Genomic DNA, 16783 nt, shown 5'->3' on the forward strand with positions numbered 1-16783 from the left:
TTTTTTGTTGTTGCAATTGTCATTGTTGTTTAGCAGGCCCCGGCCAGTTTCAAACCCGCCAGCCTTGGTGTATGTGGCTGGTGCCGTAACCACTGTTACAGGCTTCGAGCCAGTGGGCTTTCTTTTTACATAATTTAAGAAGTATTGATTTATTTAAAATGAATTATTCCTCTCAGAATATTGAAATTTCTAATAGTGTGCATAATGTTTAACTGTAACAGGGTCTTCTTGCAAAACGAAAACTGGATGGAAAATTTTATGCTGTCAAAGTGTTACAGAAAAAAGTAGTTCTTAACAGAAAAGAGGTAAAATTGCAATAGCTGTTTTTCTTCAGCCCGTTTTCTCAATTAACATGCTTTTTTGTGGGGTGAATAATATAATTGATCCTTTACCTTTTTTTCCCAGCAAAAACATATTATGGCTGAATGCAATGTGCTTTTGAAAAATGTGAAACATCCATTTTTGGTTGGATTACATTCTTCTTTCCAAACAACTGAAAAGCTTTATTTTGTTCTGGATTTTGTTAATGGAGTGGAGGTGAGTTTTCTCATTAGTTTCCTAATATTAATAGTTTAGAAAAAATAGCATAAAGACCGAGTTTTTCTTTTGTTAGTTGTAGAAAAACAATGCATTATCAATAGCTATTTGTTGAGTAGCAGTAATATTCCAGATACTAAGTACAATGCAAGATGCGGAGAAACACACCACAGGGCCCTTAAGCACATGGTACGTATATAGTCGGGAAGGTTCCTAAAAGAACGGGGCACGAAGCAGCAGACTTCATGGACAGATTTGTCACCACGCTATAGAGCATGAGTAATACATGTCAAAAATGTTAGAAAAAAACATGCTTTATAATTTTGATAATTGTTCCAACAGTTGCATATAAATATTACTCCAGTCTATCATCATCTAAAATTTGCATACTATTAAACAAATGAGATGGGCCTCTGAAAAAGGGCTTCATGGTGAAGTTTGGGAAATGTTTCATGGTGTGTCTCCTTGGTGATTCACAGTACGTTCAGCATGTTAAAGACAGAAGTTCCGCCTTAAGCAAAGCTATGATAAATTAAGAGAATTTTTTTTTTTTTACTGTATAGTTTTCATTTTTGTTTGACCCAATTCTATTAATATTCCCCCGAATTCTGATTTAGGTGGATATTGAATATGCTATGGGAAACGCCGCTACTATGATGATAATTACAGTAACAACTAACATGTATTGAGTATTATTATGTGTCCAGCACTCCGGTTCTTTGCACATAAGTATTTTATCTTCACAACAACCTTACTATATAAGATCAAAAAAAAAAAAAAAAAAGAGAGAGAGAGAGAGCCAAAGAAGCTAGGTAGCTTATGGAAGACATGTGGTGAGGAAGTCTTGGAGGCAGGAAGGAACTCAGGCAGTCTGATCCTGAATCTAGACAGATGACCATTCCCATTCTTCTACTTAATCCTCACAGTTTTCTTTCTTTTTAAAAATCATTTATGGTTAGTTTAGTAAACAAATGAACATTAAAAAGTCTGCTCAAAAAATTTCGTTGAACCGTATGTTATACATTAGACAGTTGTTAAGGGAGAATATAGTTTCTGGGCACTTAATACTTAAAGGTTTTATTGGCCATATTAACCTTCCTCACAAAAGTCAAGTTATTTATTAAGTTCCTAGGATGTCAAAGTAAGAAGAGAAAAAAAAGTATATTTAAGGGGTGGTGGGGCAAGCACCAACTTGGCAGTAATTCCTTGCTTGGCTTCATGTGTTCAAGCATCCTTTTTCTCCAGTAAAATTTTGTGCAATTCATCTGTATCTTGCTAGTGTTTGCCCAGATTAACATAGTAATTGGGATAGTGGTATCCTCATCATCAATTGGTAGATTTGGAACACAGACACTAAGTACATTATTTTTCCCCATGTGGGTACGTGGCATATTGGATGAAATCAGAACATTCAGCAATATGTTGCTTTCTGTAGTAAAAAGCATCTTCTTTTACTTCAGTAACTACTACTTTGGGTGGCTCCGGATCCTCTTCAGCTCTTGCCACCTTCTGCTCAGCTCGCCAGCGTTTTAGTGCAAAATGAAAAGAAACAGGTTTGTTCTGGGTAATATCTTTGCCAAATAAAGCAGAGTTTCCAGCCAAGGAGCCAGAGCTTAATGAGTGCAAAAGCGAGCTATCTATTATGTTGCCAAAATTAAACAAGGCACTTATTCCTTCTAGTGATGGAATTTTCTTTTTAGGTAAAAGCTTGATCTTCTGTTTAGATGTATCTTTAGTTTTGTTGCCATGGAACAACAATGCTGACTCTTTCTGTGATTTTGTTGAACCAAATAGGGAAGGAGACTACTATTCAACCACTGTCTTGTTAGTTTTATTCTGAGGATTACTCCTGACATTGTTTATGTGCTGCTGTTTAATATTCTCTAAATATTTCTCATAGTGTTTAAAGGCAGGTGTCAGATCACAGAGTGGGTTTGCATTCACATGCTTGGCTAGCCAATCCCGAAAAGAGCAGTTCTAGACTATCAGCTGCTTGTTCCAGGTATTCATATGTGGGCTTTACTAGAAGCAAAGCCATAGGAGGAAGACTGCTGACTGTCCTTGTTAGTTTTGGGATTTGAAATTGTTCTATCGGCCAAGGTGGTGAGGCCATTTGTAGCAACACAACCAAAGTCAGCCTTGGTATCTGTTGCCACCCTTGTGCTGGTTACGGAGTTTCCATTTGATAGTCCTTGCAGAGGCTTCCCTCCAGCACCTCCACCAAATCGAGAAAACTCTACTCCTTCAGAAGGGACAACCAGGCCTTTCAAGGCTCCTACGCGATCAGATTGAGATCTGGCATTTCTGCACTTTTCTTTCTTTATGGCTCTCTTCTTCGAGACTTCCTCACTGGCCACTGAGAATTTTTCCACCTCTTCAGCTACATCTTCTTGATCCCAATTCCTAGCTGTCGATTCCTTAGGGCAATTCTTTGGGCCATTTTTTATAACCACCCCAGTGGCTGTCTCCACACTGCAGTCCCTGTTGTAGGTGTTCTGGCATCTGAGGCAGTTGCTGGTCGCTTCTAAGAGCCTGGGAGGACTTGGTGCTCAGCAAGCCCAGAGTCCAGACACCATGGCCCCTGAGCCCAGGCTCTCTGCCTCGGTGAGGGGAGCTGTTCCGTCCACTAGGCCAAGGGCAGAGATTGTTGGGCCAACCACAAAGAGCACGCACTGGGCTTCCGCTGTGTAATGAATCTACCTGCAGAACAAATTGGGGGGCGGGGAGGACGAGGAAAACACACATTGGTAATTTGATCTTTAACATGTGAATGTCTTCAAAAATTATTTAAACTAGTAGACATGATATCTTTTTGTTGTTGTTGTTGCAGTTTGGCCGGGGCTGGGTTCGAACCCACCACCCTCGGCATAAGGGGCCAGCGCCCCACTCACTGAACCACAGGCGCCGCCCTAAACATGATATCTTTACAAAGAGATTGTCCATCTTCCACTCTGAGAGCAGAGAGAAAAAGAATATTTTTTTTTTTTTGTAGAGACAGAGTCTCACTTTATGGCCCTCGGTAGAGTGCCATGGCATCACACAGCTCACAGCAACCTCCAACTCCTAGGCTTAAGCGATTCTCTTGCCTCAGCCTCGCGAGCAGCTGGGACTACAGGTGCCCACCACAACGCCCAGTTCAGCCGGGGCCGGGTTTGAACCCGCCACCCGCGGTTTATGGGGCCGGGGCCTTACCGACTGAGCCACAGGCGCCGCCCGAAAAAGAATATTTTTTAAATTTCCAATTAATATGAGGGTACAAATGATTAGGTTATAATGTTTGCATTTGTTAGGTACAATCCCTGCTGTGGTTGTGCCCTGCACCCAGGCGGTATGCCGTGTACCCTGACATCGTGCCCGTTAGGTGGGAACACACCAATTCCCCTACAACTTGAATTGAGTTTTCTCTTCTGTGGGCATGTATTAGATTGTCTTCTGGCTTCATACTAGTAGATTGGATATATATCGTACTATATATAGTACATTGGATATTTGCTTTTCCATTCTTGTGATACTAAGAAGAAAGGAAAAAATATTTCAACCTTACTAGAGTACATTTAACTGTAGAATAAAGGAACTTATAAGAAAGAGCAGTTTCTATCCTGTAAATCCAAAAGGTGGTCAGATAAACCTAAAGATCATTTTGGGCAAAGGTCATAAATAGAATCATTACTCAATTTTGACAAAAGTCTCTTAATGTTCCTCAAGGTCAGGACAAGATTATGTGTCTTGCAGGCACCCTTCCTTTTTTTTTTTTTTTTTTTTTTGAGACAGAGTCACACTTTATTGCTCTTGGTAGAGTGCTATGATGTCACAGCTCACAGCAACCTCCAACTCTTGGGCTTAAGCGATTCTTTTGCCTCAGCCTCCCAAGTAGCTGGAACTACAGGCACCCACCACAACACCTGGCTATTCTTTGAGACAAGGTCTCACTCTGGCTCGGGCTGGTCTCAAACCTGTGAGCTCAGGCAATCCACCTGCCTCGCCCTCCCAAGTACTGAGCCACCACGCCCAGCCCAAGGCACACCCTTCCTTATTCTGTGATGTACCCTACATTGTTCCCACTTTGAAGTTGGCCATTTTATTTGTGTGTGCAGGAGTACTAAGAGATAATGACAGTTTATTGAGGCCTGTAACTTTGCAGCTATTTTACATGTCTTGTTTCAGTGCATCATAGCTCTTTGAAATAACCACTGTAATTGTCTTTCTTGTTTTTTTTTTTTTTTTTTTTCTGAGTCTCACTCTGTTGTCCAAGCTAAAGTGCCATGGCATCAGCCTAGCTCACAGCAGCATCATATTCCTGGGCTCAAAACAATCCTCCTGTCTAAGCTTCCTGAGTAGCTGGGACTACAGGCACTGTAACTCCCAGGTTATTTAGTTAGACCCATTTTATAGATAAGGAAAGGAGGGTCAGAGAGGTTAAGTAACTTTCTTAATGTCACATGTCAGTCCTTGGTTGTTTTTTTTCTTTTTTTTGAGACAGTGCCTCAAGCTGTAGCCCTGGGTAGAGTGCCGTGGCATCACAGCTCATTGCAACCACCAACTCCCGGACTTAAGCGATTCTCTTGCCTCAGCCTCCCAAATAGCTGGACTACAGGTGCCCACCACAACACCCAGCTGTTTTTTTTTTGGTTACAGCCATCATTGTTTGGCAGGCCTGGGCTGGATTCGAACCTGCCAGCTCAGGTGTATGTGGCTGGTGTCTTATCCGCTTGAGCCACAGGCACCGAGCCCAGGCCTTGGTTTTAACTTAGGCATCCTGACTGCAAAGCCCTTTCTTCATTGCCAGACACAGTTCCTTGACCCTCTGAATGCAGACGAGATTCTAGTGCAGCTTTCCTGCTTTATGCATATGTGGTTTCCTCACGCTGTTTTAGGCCTTTGCCTCTGGGCCCTTTTTTTACACAGTGACTGCTCTTAAACTGAACAGGAAAGATGGGAAGAGGTAAGCTTGTCATTTAAAAGGTAACACTTGGCTAAGATGATGAGAAAAAGCATAAAGTATAATCGAGTGGTAGGATGGGTGCAGGAGGAATTGAGTGGGGCAGTAGGTAGACAAGGAATAAAGATGAGGACAGACAGACAGGGAGAGGCAGGAGTGTGGTTTCGTCACGTGTTCCCTACTATTAGACTGTTACTTACCTCTCGATGGGTCATACTTAGATTTTAACCTTGACACGTGATACTTAATTTTTGTATACTGCTGGATGCCTTATTTGGAACAGAGTATAGACATATAAGTTTTGTGACACTGGGCAGATAAACAAGCCTTTTGAGACCTTGGTTTCCTCATTCATTTTCTGCCTCTAAATTGTTGAATGATGCTTATGTGGGAGATATCAACATGGAGATGGTGGTAAAAATCATTAAAAGGATAAGGTTACCTGGGAAGAGTATTTGGAGAAAGAATGATAGTGGCAAGGGCAGAATCCCTGTCATCAACTGCTGCATGTGGGACCAGAAGGAGCAGAGACGGACTCTCCCAGACCCAGGGACCTAAAGGGACCTACTGGAAAGGTCGCAGGCAGGTAACCTAATGGCTGAAGGCCACCTTGTAAGAAATCAACTTAAAAAGTAGGAAGTATGAGGAATGAACTGCAGAGTCCAGCCGCTGCTCTGCTCTAGCCAGCTGCCACCACATTAGAATTTAAGGCTAACGGTTCAGAGCTCCCCTCACCCCTTTTTTTCTTTTTCAGAAGACACCAAAACTAAAGAATTGTTAGCCCCCCAAATTCGCAGTTTTTAATGTTATCACCTAATTTAGATTTTTCCTTTCTAATTTTTTTTTTTTTTTTTTTGTAGAGACAGAGTCTCACTTTATCGCCCTTGGTAGAGTGCAGTGTCATCTCAGCTCACAGCAACCTCCAACTCCAGGGCCTAGGCAATTCTCTTGCCTCAGCCTCCCGAGTAGCTGGGACTACAGGCACTTGCCACCATGTCCGGCTGTTTTTTCATTGCGGTTTGGCTGGGGCCAGGTTCGAACCCACCACCCTTGGTATATGGGGCCGGCGCCCTACCCACTGAGCCACAGGTGCCACCCCTAATTTAGATTTTTCTGAAAATAGTATTTGGCTCAAGAAAATTGTGTCTGTGGACTGTGTTTGTTCTGTTAACCACTGGTTTTCCATCTTTGAATAGGGTTTGTTTTTTTTAATGAAAAAAAATAATCCAAAATGGCAGTATTAATTCTTCATTGATAAGTCTTTTCCTGAGTGATTGCTTGAAAGGGTGAGGACACTGCTATATTGCGGATTGAGGGATAAGTGGGAGAAGAGTGACATTAGCCAGGTAAACAGGCACATGGTTGCAAAGAGAGGGTAATTGGTAAGTGGAGGATGTGAGAAAGGAGAATTACACTTCTGTGCTTTGGTGCGTTTTTATCTCATGTTCGTAGTCACAGAACCAATTCTATCTTTGTATTTACGGAATGTGTCTGTTTAATGCTGTGTCCGAATGAGCCTAACATTCTCTCTCCCCACCTCTAATTTTACAGCTATTTTTTCACTTACAACGAGAAAGCTCCTTTCCTGAACACAGACCTAGGTTTTATGCTGCTGAAATTGCCAGTGCATTGGGTTACTTACACTCCATAAAAATCGTGTACAGGTAAAATTTTAAAATATAACTTGTAAAACTTTCTTTTTGATAATTTTATTTATTTAGGTTTATATTCAGTTTTGCTTTTCTTTCTTTTTAATTTGATAGAGACTTGAAACCAGAAAATATTCTTCTGGATTCAGTAGTAAGTGTTCTCTTTTGACTAGTTCTCAATTTGGTGGTGGTGTATGGTCAGAGGAAGAAAGTCTCCGAGGTTCCATACTGCATGATTCCATTTATGTAACATTCTCAAAATGACAAAACTATAGAGATGGAGGCCAGATTGGTAGCTGCAAGGAGACAGAGTTCATGGAGATAGCACAAAGATAAAGGGTTAGCATGAGGGAGGTGCTTTGTGATGGATAGTTCATGATCAGTACATGTATGATTGCATGGAACTGCACACACATACACAAGTATGCCTATAAAAAACAGTGACAACTGAGCCAGGTCGGTGGTCTGGCTGACAGTACTGTACCACCATCAGTTTCCTATCTGATACTGTACTGCTCTTACGTGAGATGTCAGCATTGGGGAAGTGGGGTGAGAGATACATCAGACTCTGTATACTGTTTTTGCAATTTCCTGTGGATCTGAAATTATGTCAAATAAAAAAGTTTTTAAAATTTGTCAATTTGGGCGGCGCCTGTGGCTCAGTGAGTAGGGCGCCGGCCCCATAGGCCGAGGGTGGCGGGTTCGGGCCCAGCCCCGGCCGAACTGCAACAACAACAACAAAATAGACGGGCGTTGTGGCGGGCGCCTGTAGTCCCAGCTGCTCGGGAGGCTGAGGCAAGAGAATCGCTTAAGCACAAGAGTTAGAGGTTGCTGTGAGCCGTGATACCACGGCACTCTACCCGAGGGCGGTACAGTGAGACTCTCTCTCTCCAAAAAAAAAAAAAAAAAAAATTTGTCAATTTATATGCTTGCCTTGTTTTCTCTTACTGCTCCTGTATTTGTCAGGGACATGTTGTCTTAACAGATTTTGGGCTTTGTAAAGAAGGAATTGCTATTTCTGATACCACCACAACATTTTGTGGGACACCGGAGGTAAGAAATACGTCTCATTTGTCATTCATATAATCACATAGAAAGTGCAAATATGAATCACAAATTGCATAGCATATATAAATTTGAAATAAGAAAAGTAGAATAAAGACTGTCATTTCTGCTTCTAAACAAGTGGAAATATCTGATAATCATCCTTTTTATACATTCAGAGTTTATCAGTAGTTGGTATTTTTATTTATTTATTTTGGGACAGAGTCTAAAGCTGTGGTCCTGGGTAGAGTGCCATGGCGTCATAGCTCACAGCAACCTCAACCTCTTGGGCTTAAGCAATTCTCTTGCCTTAGCCTCCCAAGTAGCTGGGACTATGGACGCCGGCCACAACACCCGGATGTTTTTTTTTTTTTTAATTGTGGTTGTTATTGTTTAGAAGGACTGGGCCAAGCTCAAACCCGCAGGCCCTGGTGTATGTGCTGGCACTGTAACCACTGAGCTACGGGCGCCAAGAGAATAGTTGATATTTTTAACTATGATTGTGAGATACCACAAGACCCTTTTGAATAACCCAACAAAGATAAATTATGCTGGAGGCGCCTGTGGCTCAGTTGGTAACGCGCCGGCCCCATATACCGAGGGTGGCGGATTCAAACCCGGCCATGGCCAAACTGCAACCAAAAAATAGCCGGGCGAACGGTGTTCGCCTGTAGTCCCAGCTACTCGGGAGGCTGAGGCAAGAGAATCATTTAAGCCCAGGAGTTGGAGGTTGCTTCTGTGAGGCCACGGCACTCTACTGAGGGCCATAAAGTGAGACTCTGTCTCTACAAAACAAACAAACAAACAAAATAAATAAATTATGCTTGTTTTTAATGCTAAAAATTTACCATAGAGTTCTTTAAAGATTTAATTATATTTCTAATCCTTAAAAAAAAAATCATGAACCAGTCATGGAAATGTCCTAAAATTGATTATGTTTATGGTTGCATAATTCTGTGAATATGTTTATAGCCATTGAATTTTAGACTTTAAATGGGTGAATTGTGTGGCATGTGAAGATGTCAATAGAGCTGGGGGTTTTGTGTGGTTTTATCACTTTATTTGATGTGTCTGACAATCACTGGTTGGTTCTCATCCATGTTGACCCTGTAGATTTTTGAAAGTGGTATAGTAAAACTTTTTTTTTATTATTATTTTTTGTTAAATCATAGCTGTGTACGTTAATGCAGTCATGGGGTACAATGTGCTGGTTTTACATACAATTTGAAATATTTTCATCAAACTGGTTAACATAGCCTTTATGGCATTTTCTTAGTTATAGTGTTAAGATATAATTTATATTCTACATTTAGTAAGTTTCACATGTACCCTTGTGAGATGCACCGTAGGTGTGGTCCCACCAATTACCCTCCCTCCAGCCATCCTCCCTCCCCAGTAAAACTTTTTTTATGAGCTAGAGCAAAATATTAACATTGCCTATATCTGGATTATAGCTTTATTGGTTTCTATTCTGTTTTTCTATCTGGTTGTAATATTTTATAATAAAATTATTTAACAGAAGAAAATAAAGCATTGAATGTGCGGAGAAAAGTGAATCAGAACTCATTAACCTGGCTTGCTGCCTGTGGCACAGTGGTTATGGCACCAGCCACGTACACCAAGGGTGGCAGGTTCGAACCTGGCAGGGCCAGCTAACAATACAACTGCAACAAAAAATAGCCAGGTGTTGTGGTGGGCACCTGTAGTCCCAGCTACTTGGGAGGCTGAGGCAAGAGAATTGCTTAAGCCCAAGATTTGGAGGTTGCTGTGAGCTGTGACGCCACCACACTCTACCAAGGGCAACATAGTGAGATTCTGTCTCAAAGAAAAAAAAAGACCTCATTAACCAGAACATCACATTCTCTAATATTGTTTGTTAGTGGAAAACATCTTTTTGTGACAATAATCCTTACAATTTATTTAAAAGCCTTATTCTCACTTCACACATGTGTTCAGATTTAAATTGTCTAATTTCAGTGTATCTGTAGTGATCTTAGATGCCATGTAATGTTTCAGGATTACCATGGAGTACTTGCAAGTACAATACTGAAAATGTACGGTAAACTAGCTCGCATGAACCTTTGAATTGACATCAGAAACTTAATGTGAAGTGTCTATGAGTAACAATTATTTATCTTGAAAAGTATTTTTTCATTTTCTTTCTTTTTTTTTTTTTTTTTTGTAGAGACAGAGTCTCACTGTACCACCCTCAGGTAAAGTGCCGTGGCGTCACACGGCTCACAGCAAGCTCTAACTCTTGGGCTTATGCGATTCTCTTGCCTCAGCCTCCCAAGCAGCTGGGACTACAGGCACCCACCACAATGCCTGGCTATTTTTCTGTTGCACTTTGGCCAGGGCTGGATTTGAACCCGCCACCCTCGGCATATGGGGCCGGTGCCCTGCTCACTGAGCCACAGGCGCCGCCCGAAAAGTATTTTTTCTTTATTTCTCTCTAATCATAACTCTTGGATATATTTGTAATTATTTCTATTTTGGTTTATACATGAAACATTTTTGTGTGTGTATATTCATTTTATACTTAATCATTCTTTTTTTTTTTTTTAAATATTTTTAAAGAGTACAAGTTGAATTCCATTACCTGTATATACTGTACAGTGGTGAAGTCTGGGCTTTTAGTGCACCCATCACCGAATAGTAAATTGTACCCCATAGGTAATTTATCTTTTTCTTCTGATTTTTTTTTATTATTATTGTTTGGGATTCATAGAGGGTACAATAAGCCAGGTTACACTGATTGCATTTGTTAGGTAAAGTCCCACTTTCAATCATGTCTTGCCTCCAGAAGGTGTGGCACACAGCAGGGCCCCACCCCCTCCCTCCTTCCCTCTCTCTGCTTTTCCTTACCCCCCATGACCTTAATTGTCGTTAATTGTCCTCATCAAAATTGAGCACATAGGATTCATGCTTCTCCATTCTTGTGATGCTTTACTAAGAAAAATGTCTTCCACTTCCATCCAGGTTAATATGAAGGATGTAAACTCTATATTTTTTTAAATAGCTCAATAGCATTCCATGGTATAAATATATCACAGCTTGTTAATCCATTCCTGGGTTTGTGGGCATTTAGGCTGTTTCCCCATTTTGGCGATTGTAAATTGAGCTGCAATAATCAATCTAGTACAAGTGCCCTTATGATAAAAGGATTTTTTTCCTTCTGGGTAGATGCCCAGTTATGGGATTGCAGGATCAAATGGGAGGTCTAGCTTGAGTGCTTTGAGGTTTCTCCATACTTCCTTCCAGAAAGGTTGTACTAGTTTGCAGTCCCACCAGCAATGTAAAAGTGTTCCCTTCTCTCCACATCCACGCCAGCATCTGCAGTTTTGAGATTTTGTGATGTGGGCCATTCTCGCTGGGGTTAAATGGTATCTCAGGTTTGTTCTGATTTGTATTTCTCTAATATATAGAGATGATGAACATTTTTTCATATGTTTGTTAGCCATTCGTCTGTCTTCTTTAGAAAAGGTTCTATTCATGTCTCTTACCCATTGATATATGGGATTGTTGGTTTTTTCGTGTAGATTAACTTGAGTTCTCTATAGATCCTAGTTATCAAGCTTTTGTGTGATTCAAAATATGCAAATATCCTTTCCCATTGTGTAGGTTGTCCATTTGCTTTGGTTGTTGTCTCCTTAGCTGTACAGAAGCTTTTCAGTTTAATGAAGTCTCATTTGTTTATTTTTGTTGTTGCAATTGCCATGGCAGTCTTCTTCATGAAGTCTTTCCCCAGGCCAATATCTTCCAGTGTTTGAGGATTTTTATTGTTTCATGCCTTAAATTTAAGTCCTTTATCCATCTTGAATCAATTTCTGTGATTGGGGAAAGGTGTTGGTCCAGTTTCGGTCTTTTACATGTGGATATCCAGTTCTCCCAACACCATTTATTGAATAGGAAATCTTTCTCCTAAGATATGTTCTTGTTTGATTTATGGAAGATTAGGTGGTTGTAAGATGTTAGTTTCATTTCCTCATTTTCAATTGGATTCCAAGTGTCTATGTCTCTATTTTTGTGCCAGTACCATGCTGTCTTGACCACTATGGCTGTGTAGGACAGCCTAAAAGCTGGTATGCTGATGCCTCCAGCTTTATTTTTATTAATAAGAACTGCCTTAGCTATACGGGTTTTTTTCTTGTTCCATACAAAATGCAGAATCCTTTTTTCCAAATCTTGAAAGTACTATATTGGTATTTTGATAGGAATGGAATTGAATAGGTAGATTGCTTTGGGAAGTATAGACATTTTAACAATGTTGATTCTTCCCATCCATGAGCATGGTATGTTCTGCCATTTGTTAATATCCTCTGCTCTTTCCTTTCTGAGGATTTCATAATTTTCTTTATAGAGGTCCTTCATCTCCTTCGTTAGGTATATTCCTAGGTATTTCATTTTCTTTTAAACTATGGTGAGGGGAGTTGTGTCCTTAATTAGCTTCTCATCTTGACTGTTATTGGATTATACAAAGGCTACTGACTTGTGGACGTTATCCTGACAATATCCAAACTTGTGGACAATATCCTGAAACATTACTGTATTTTTTTTATGACTTCTAGGAGTCTTGTGGTTGAGTCTTTGGGATTCTCTAAGTATAAGATCATGTCAGCAAAGAGGGAGAGTTTGACCTCCTCTGCTCCCATTTGGATTCCCTTTATTTCCTTGTCTTGCCTAATTGTATTGGCTAGAACTTCCAGCACTACGTTGAATAGTAAAGGTGACAGAGGACAACCTTGTCTGGTTCCAGTTCTAAGAGGAAAAGCTTTCAGTTTTACTCCATTCAGTAAAATATTGGCTGTGGGTTTGTCATAGATAGCTTCAATCAGTTTTAGAAATGTGCCACCTATGCCTATACTCTTCAGCATTCTAATTAGAAAAGGATGCTGGATTTTATCAAATGCTTTTTCTGCATCTATTCAGAGGATCATATGATCTTTATTTTTGCCTCTGTTAATATGGTGGTTAACATTTATAGACTTGCGTATGTTAAACCACCCTTGCATCCCTGGGATGAAGCCTACTTGATCATGATGAATGACTTTTTTGATGATAAGCTGTAATCTGTTGCGTAGGATATTGTTGAGAAATTTTGCGTCTATATTCATGAGTGAGATTGGTCTGAAATTCTCCTTTTTGTTTGGGTCTTTTCCTGGTTTTGGTATCAGGGTGATGTTTGCTTCATAGAATGTGTTGGGGAAGATTCCTTCTTCCTCAGTTTTTTGGAATAATTTCTGCAGTACAGGAATAAGCTCTTCCTTGAAGGTTTGATAGAATTCTGGTGTGAAGCCATCTGGCCCAGGGCATTTTTTGGCTGGAAGCTTTTTTATTGTTTCTTTAATCTCAGTGCTTGAAATTGGTCTGTTCAGGAGATTTATTTCTTCCTGGCTAAGTCTAGGGAGAGGGTGTGATTCCAAATATTGATCCATTTCCTTCACGTTGTCATATTTCTGGGCATAGAGTTTCTGATAGTATTCAGAGATGATCTCTTTTATCTCTGTGGGATCAGTTGTTATTTCCCCTTTACCATTTCTGATTGAGGTTACTAGAGATTTTACTTTTCTATTTCTCGTTAGTCTGGCCAGTGGTTTATTTTATTTATTTTTTCAAAAAACCATCTCCTTGTTTCATTAATTTTCTGTTTTTTTTTTTTTTCTTTTGGTAGTTTTTGGCCGAGGCTGGGTTTGAACCCACCACGTCTGGCATATGGGGCTGGTGCCCTACCCCTTTGAGCCACAGGCACCACCCTTAGTTTCTGAATGATTCTTTTGTTTTCAATTTCATTGATTTCTGATTTGTTTTTGGATATTTCTTTTCTTCTACTGAGTTTAGGCTTAGATTGTTCTTCTTTTTTCAATTCCATAAGATGGCTTATGAGTTTGTTGATGCGCTCTCTTTCTGTTTTTTGAATGTAGGCAAAGGGCGGCGCCTGTGGCTCAGTCGGTAAGGCGCCGGCCCGATATACCGAGGGTGACTGGTTCAAACCCGGCCCTGGCCAAACTGCAACCAAAAAATAGCCGGGCGTTGTGGCGGGCGCTTGTAGTCCCAGCTACTCGGGAGGCTGAGGCAAGAGAATCGCTTAAGCCCAGGAGTTGGAGGTTGCTGTGAGCTGTGTGAGGCCACGGCACTCTACCAAGGGCCATAAAGTGAGACTCTGTCTCTACCAAAAAAAAAAAAAAAAAAAAAAGCAATAATATTTCCTCTCAAAACTGCTTTTGCAGTATCCCACAGGTTTTGGTAGCTTGTGTTTTCATTGTTGTTATGCTCAAGGAAGTTAATGATTTCCTGTTTTATTTCTTCCTGCACCCATCTGTTATTCAACAGAAGGTTGTTTAATTTCCATGAGGTTGTGTGGGGTCGAACATTTTTCTTAGAGGTGAGTTGCACCTTTAGTGCCTTATGGTCTGAGAAGATACAAGTTAAAATTTCAATTCTTTTTATTCTGTTGATAATTGTTTTGTGTCCCAGAATATGATCAATTTTGAAGAACGTTCCATGGGGTGATGAGAAGAATGTATATTCTTTATTTTGGGGATGGAGTGTCTATCAAGCACAGTTGTTCTAGGGTCTCATTTAAATCTCTTATATCTGTGTTTAATTTCTGTTTAGATTATCTGTCCAGCTCTGTAAGGGGAGTGTTAAAGTCCCCTGTTATTATGGTATTATCGGATATCATATTGCTCAGACTGAGTAAGGTCTGTTTCAAGAATCTGGGAGCATTTAAATTAGGTGCATAAATATTTAGAATTGAAACGTCTTCTTGTTGTATTTTTCCCTTGACCAATATAAAGTGACCATCTTTGTCTTTTTTGACTTTATTTGCTTTAAATCCACATGTATCTGAAAATAAGATTGTAATTCTTTTCTTCTGAATTCCATTTGCCTGAAAAATTGTCTTCCAACCCTTGACTGAGAGTTTTAATTTGTCTTTTGAAGCCAGGTGTGTTTCTTGCAGACAACAGCAAATGGATGGCTTGTGTTTTTTAATCCAGTCAGCCAATCTGTGTCTCTTCAGTGGGGAATTCAAGCCATTCACATTTATTGAGATAATTGATAAGTGTGGTAGTATTCTATTCATCTTATTTTGTGAGAGTCCATTGCTTATTTTTATCTTTTGCATCAGTGAGGAGGTTAGGTTCTGTCCTTTAATTTCTGAGTTCTTACTTAGCTGCTGATCCATTGTGATGGTCAGTGAGTAGAACAGGTTGAAGTATTTTCTGTAGAGCTGGTCTTGTTGTGGCGAATTTCCTCAATGTTTGTATATCCGTAAATGATTTGATTTCTCCATCAATTTTAAAGCTTAGCTTAGCAGGGTACAAAATTCTGGGCTGGAAATTGTTCTGTTTAAGTAGATTAAAGGTAGATGACCATTGACTTATTGCTTGGAAAGTTTCATTATAGAAGTCTGCAGTCACTCTGATGGATTTGCCCCTATAGATCAACTGGCGCTTTTTCCTGACAGCTTGCAGAATCTTTTCTTTTGTCTTGACTTTATACAGGTTCATCAATGTATGTGTCTTGGAGAAGGTCGGTTAGAGTTGAGGCGACCTGGGGTCTGATATCGCACTGAAAGCAGTGTGTCCGAATCTTTGGTGATATTTGGGAAATTTTCTTTTATAACATTCTCTAGTATGGCTTCCATTCCTCTGGGGCATTCTTCTTCCCCTTCTGGGATTCCTATAACTTGTATGTTGGAATGCTTCATGAAGTCCCATAATTCTGACAGTGAACGTTCTGCTTTCTCTCTCATCTTTTCTGCCTCTTTTACTCTCTGAGTTATCTCAAGAACTTTTTCCTCTGCCTCTGAAATTCTGTCTTCTGTATGGTCTAACCTGTTGTTGATACTTTGCATTGCATCTTTAAGTTTTCTAATTGACTGCTTCAGTTCCTTCAGCTCCGCTATATCCTTTCTATATTCTTCATAGCATTCATCTCTCATTTGATTCCTTTTTTGAATTTCCTTTTTGTTATTTTACACTTTATTAGGAGTTTCCTACATTGTTTCCATCATTTCCTTCATTGTTTTCATCATGTGTTTTCTAAATTCCCTTTCTGTCATTCCTAACATTTCTTTATAGGTGGAATCCTCCAGTAGCTACCTCATGGTCCCTTGGAGGGGTTCTTCTGGACTCGTTCTTCATGTTGCCAGGAGTTTTCTGCTGATTCTTCCTCATGAGTGATTTCTTTTATCTGTTTCCTTGCCCTAATTTTCCTTTCACTTCCTCTTGCTCTTTAAGTTCCCGTGCCTGTGGACTAACGTTTTGATGAGTCCTTTTGGTACAGGACCAGAAGAATGAGAAGGTTGAAGAGCAAGAAGGGATAAAAGAAGAAAGAAAGAACAAAAAGAAAATAGAGAAAGGAGAGGGTTTGGATAAAAGGGAATATTGACAAAAAGAAGAGAGGCACAGAAAGAGGGAGACAGTGCAATATAGGTGTTCAGTAGGATACTTTGACACAGACTTAAAAAAAAAACCCAACCTCTGGGGGTTGGGTTCCCTTGAGGTCAGCAGCTCTTTGCTAACCTGATCAGACATAGTACCCCACCTCTATCAAGTAGAGAGGAAAGACAAAAATGCTATAAATCAAACCAAAACAAGCAAACAGAAAA

At 40.1% G+C, this 16783-nt stretch overlaps 1 protein-coding gene across 1 annotated transcript in view; it reads left to right on the forward strand.

Moving 5' to 3' along the window:
- The window catches only part of LOC128563704 (serine/threonine-protein kinase Sgk3-like), a 227196-nt gene that overhangs the window by 193389 nt on the left and 17024 nt on the right, over window positions 1-16783 (forward strand). The window contains exons 18-22 of the mRNA XM_053559135.1: window positions 222-305; window positions 406-537; window positions 7028-7140; window positions 7240-7276; window positions 8092-8178. Coding sequence (XP_053415110.1) covers window positions 222-305; window positions 406-537; window positions 7028-7140; window positions 7240-7276; window positions 8092-8178 — 453 coding nt within the window. The remainder of the gene's footprint in view (window positions 1-221; window positions 306-405; window positions 538-7027; window positions 7141-7239; window positions 7277-8091; window positions 8179-16783) is intronic.

This window comes from Nycticebus coucang, chromosome 13 (assembly GCF_027406575.1).
Source record: "Nycticebus coucang isolate mNycCou1 chromosome 13, mNycCou1.pri, whole genome shotgun sequence".
Taxonomy (NCBI): Eukaryota; Metazoa; Chordata; class Mammalia; order Primates; family Lorisidae; genus Nycticebus; species Nycticebus coucang.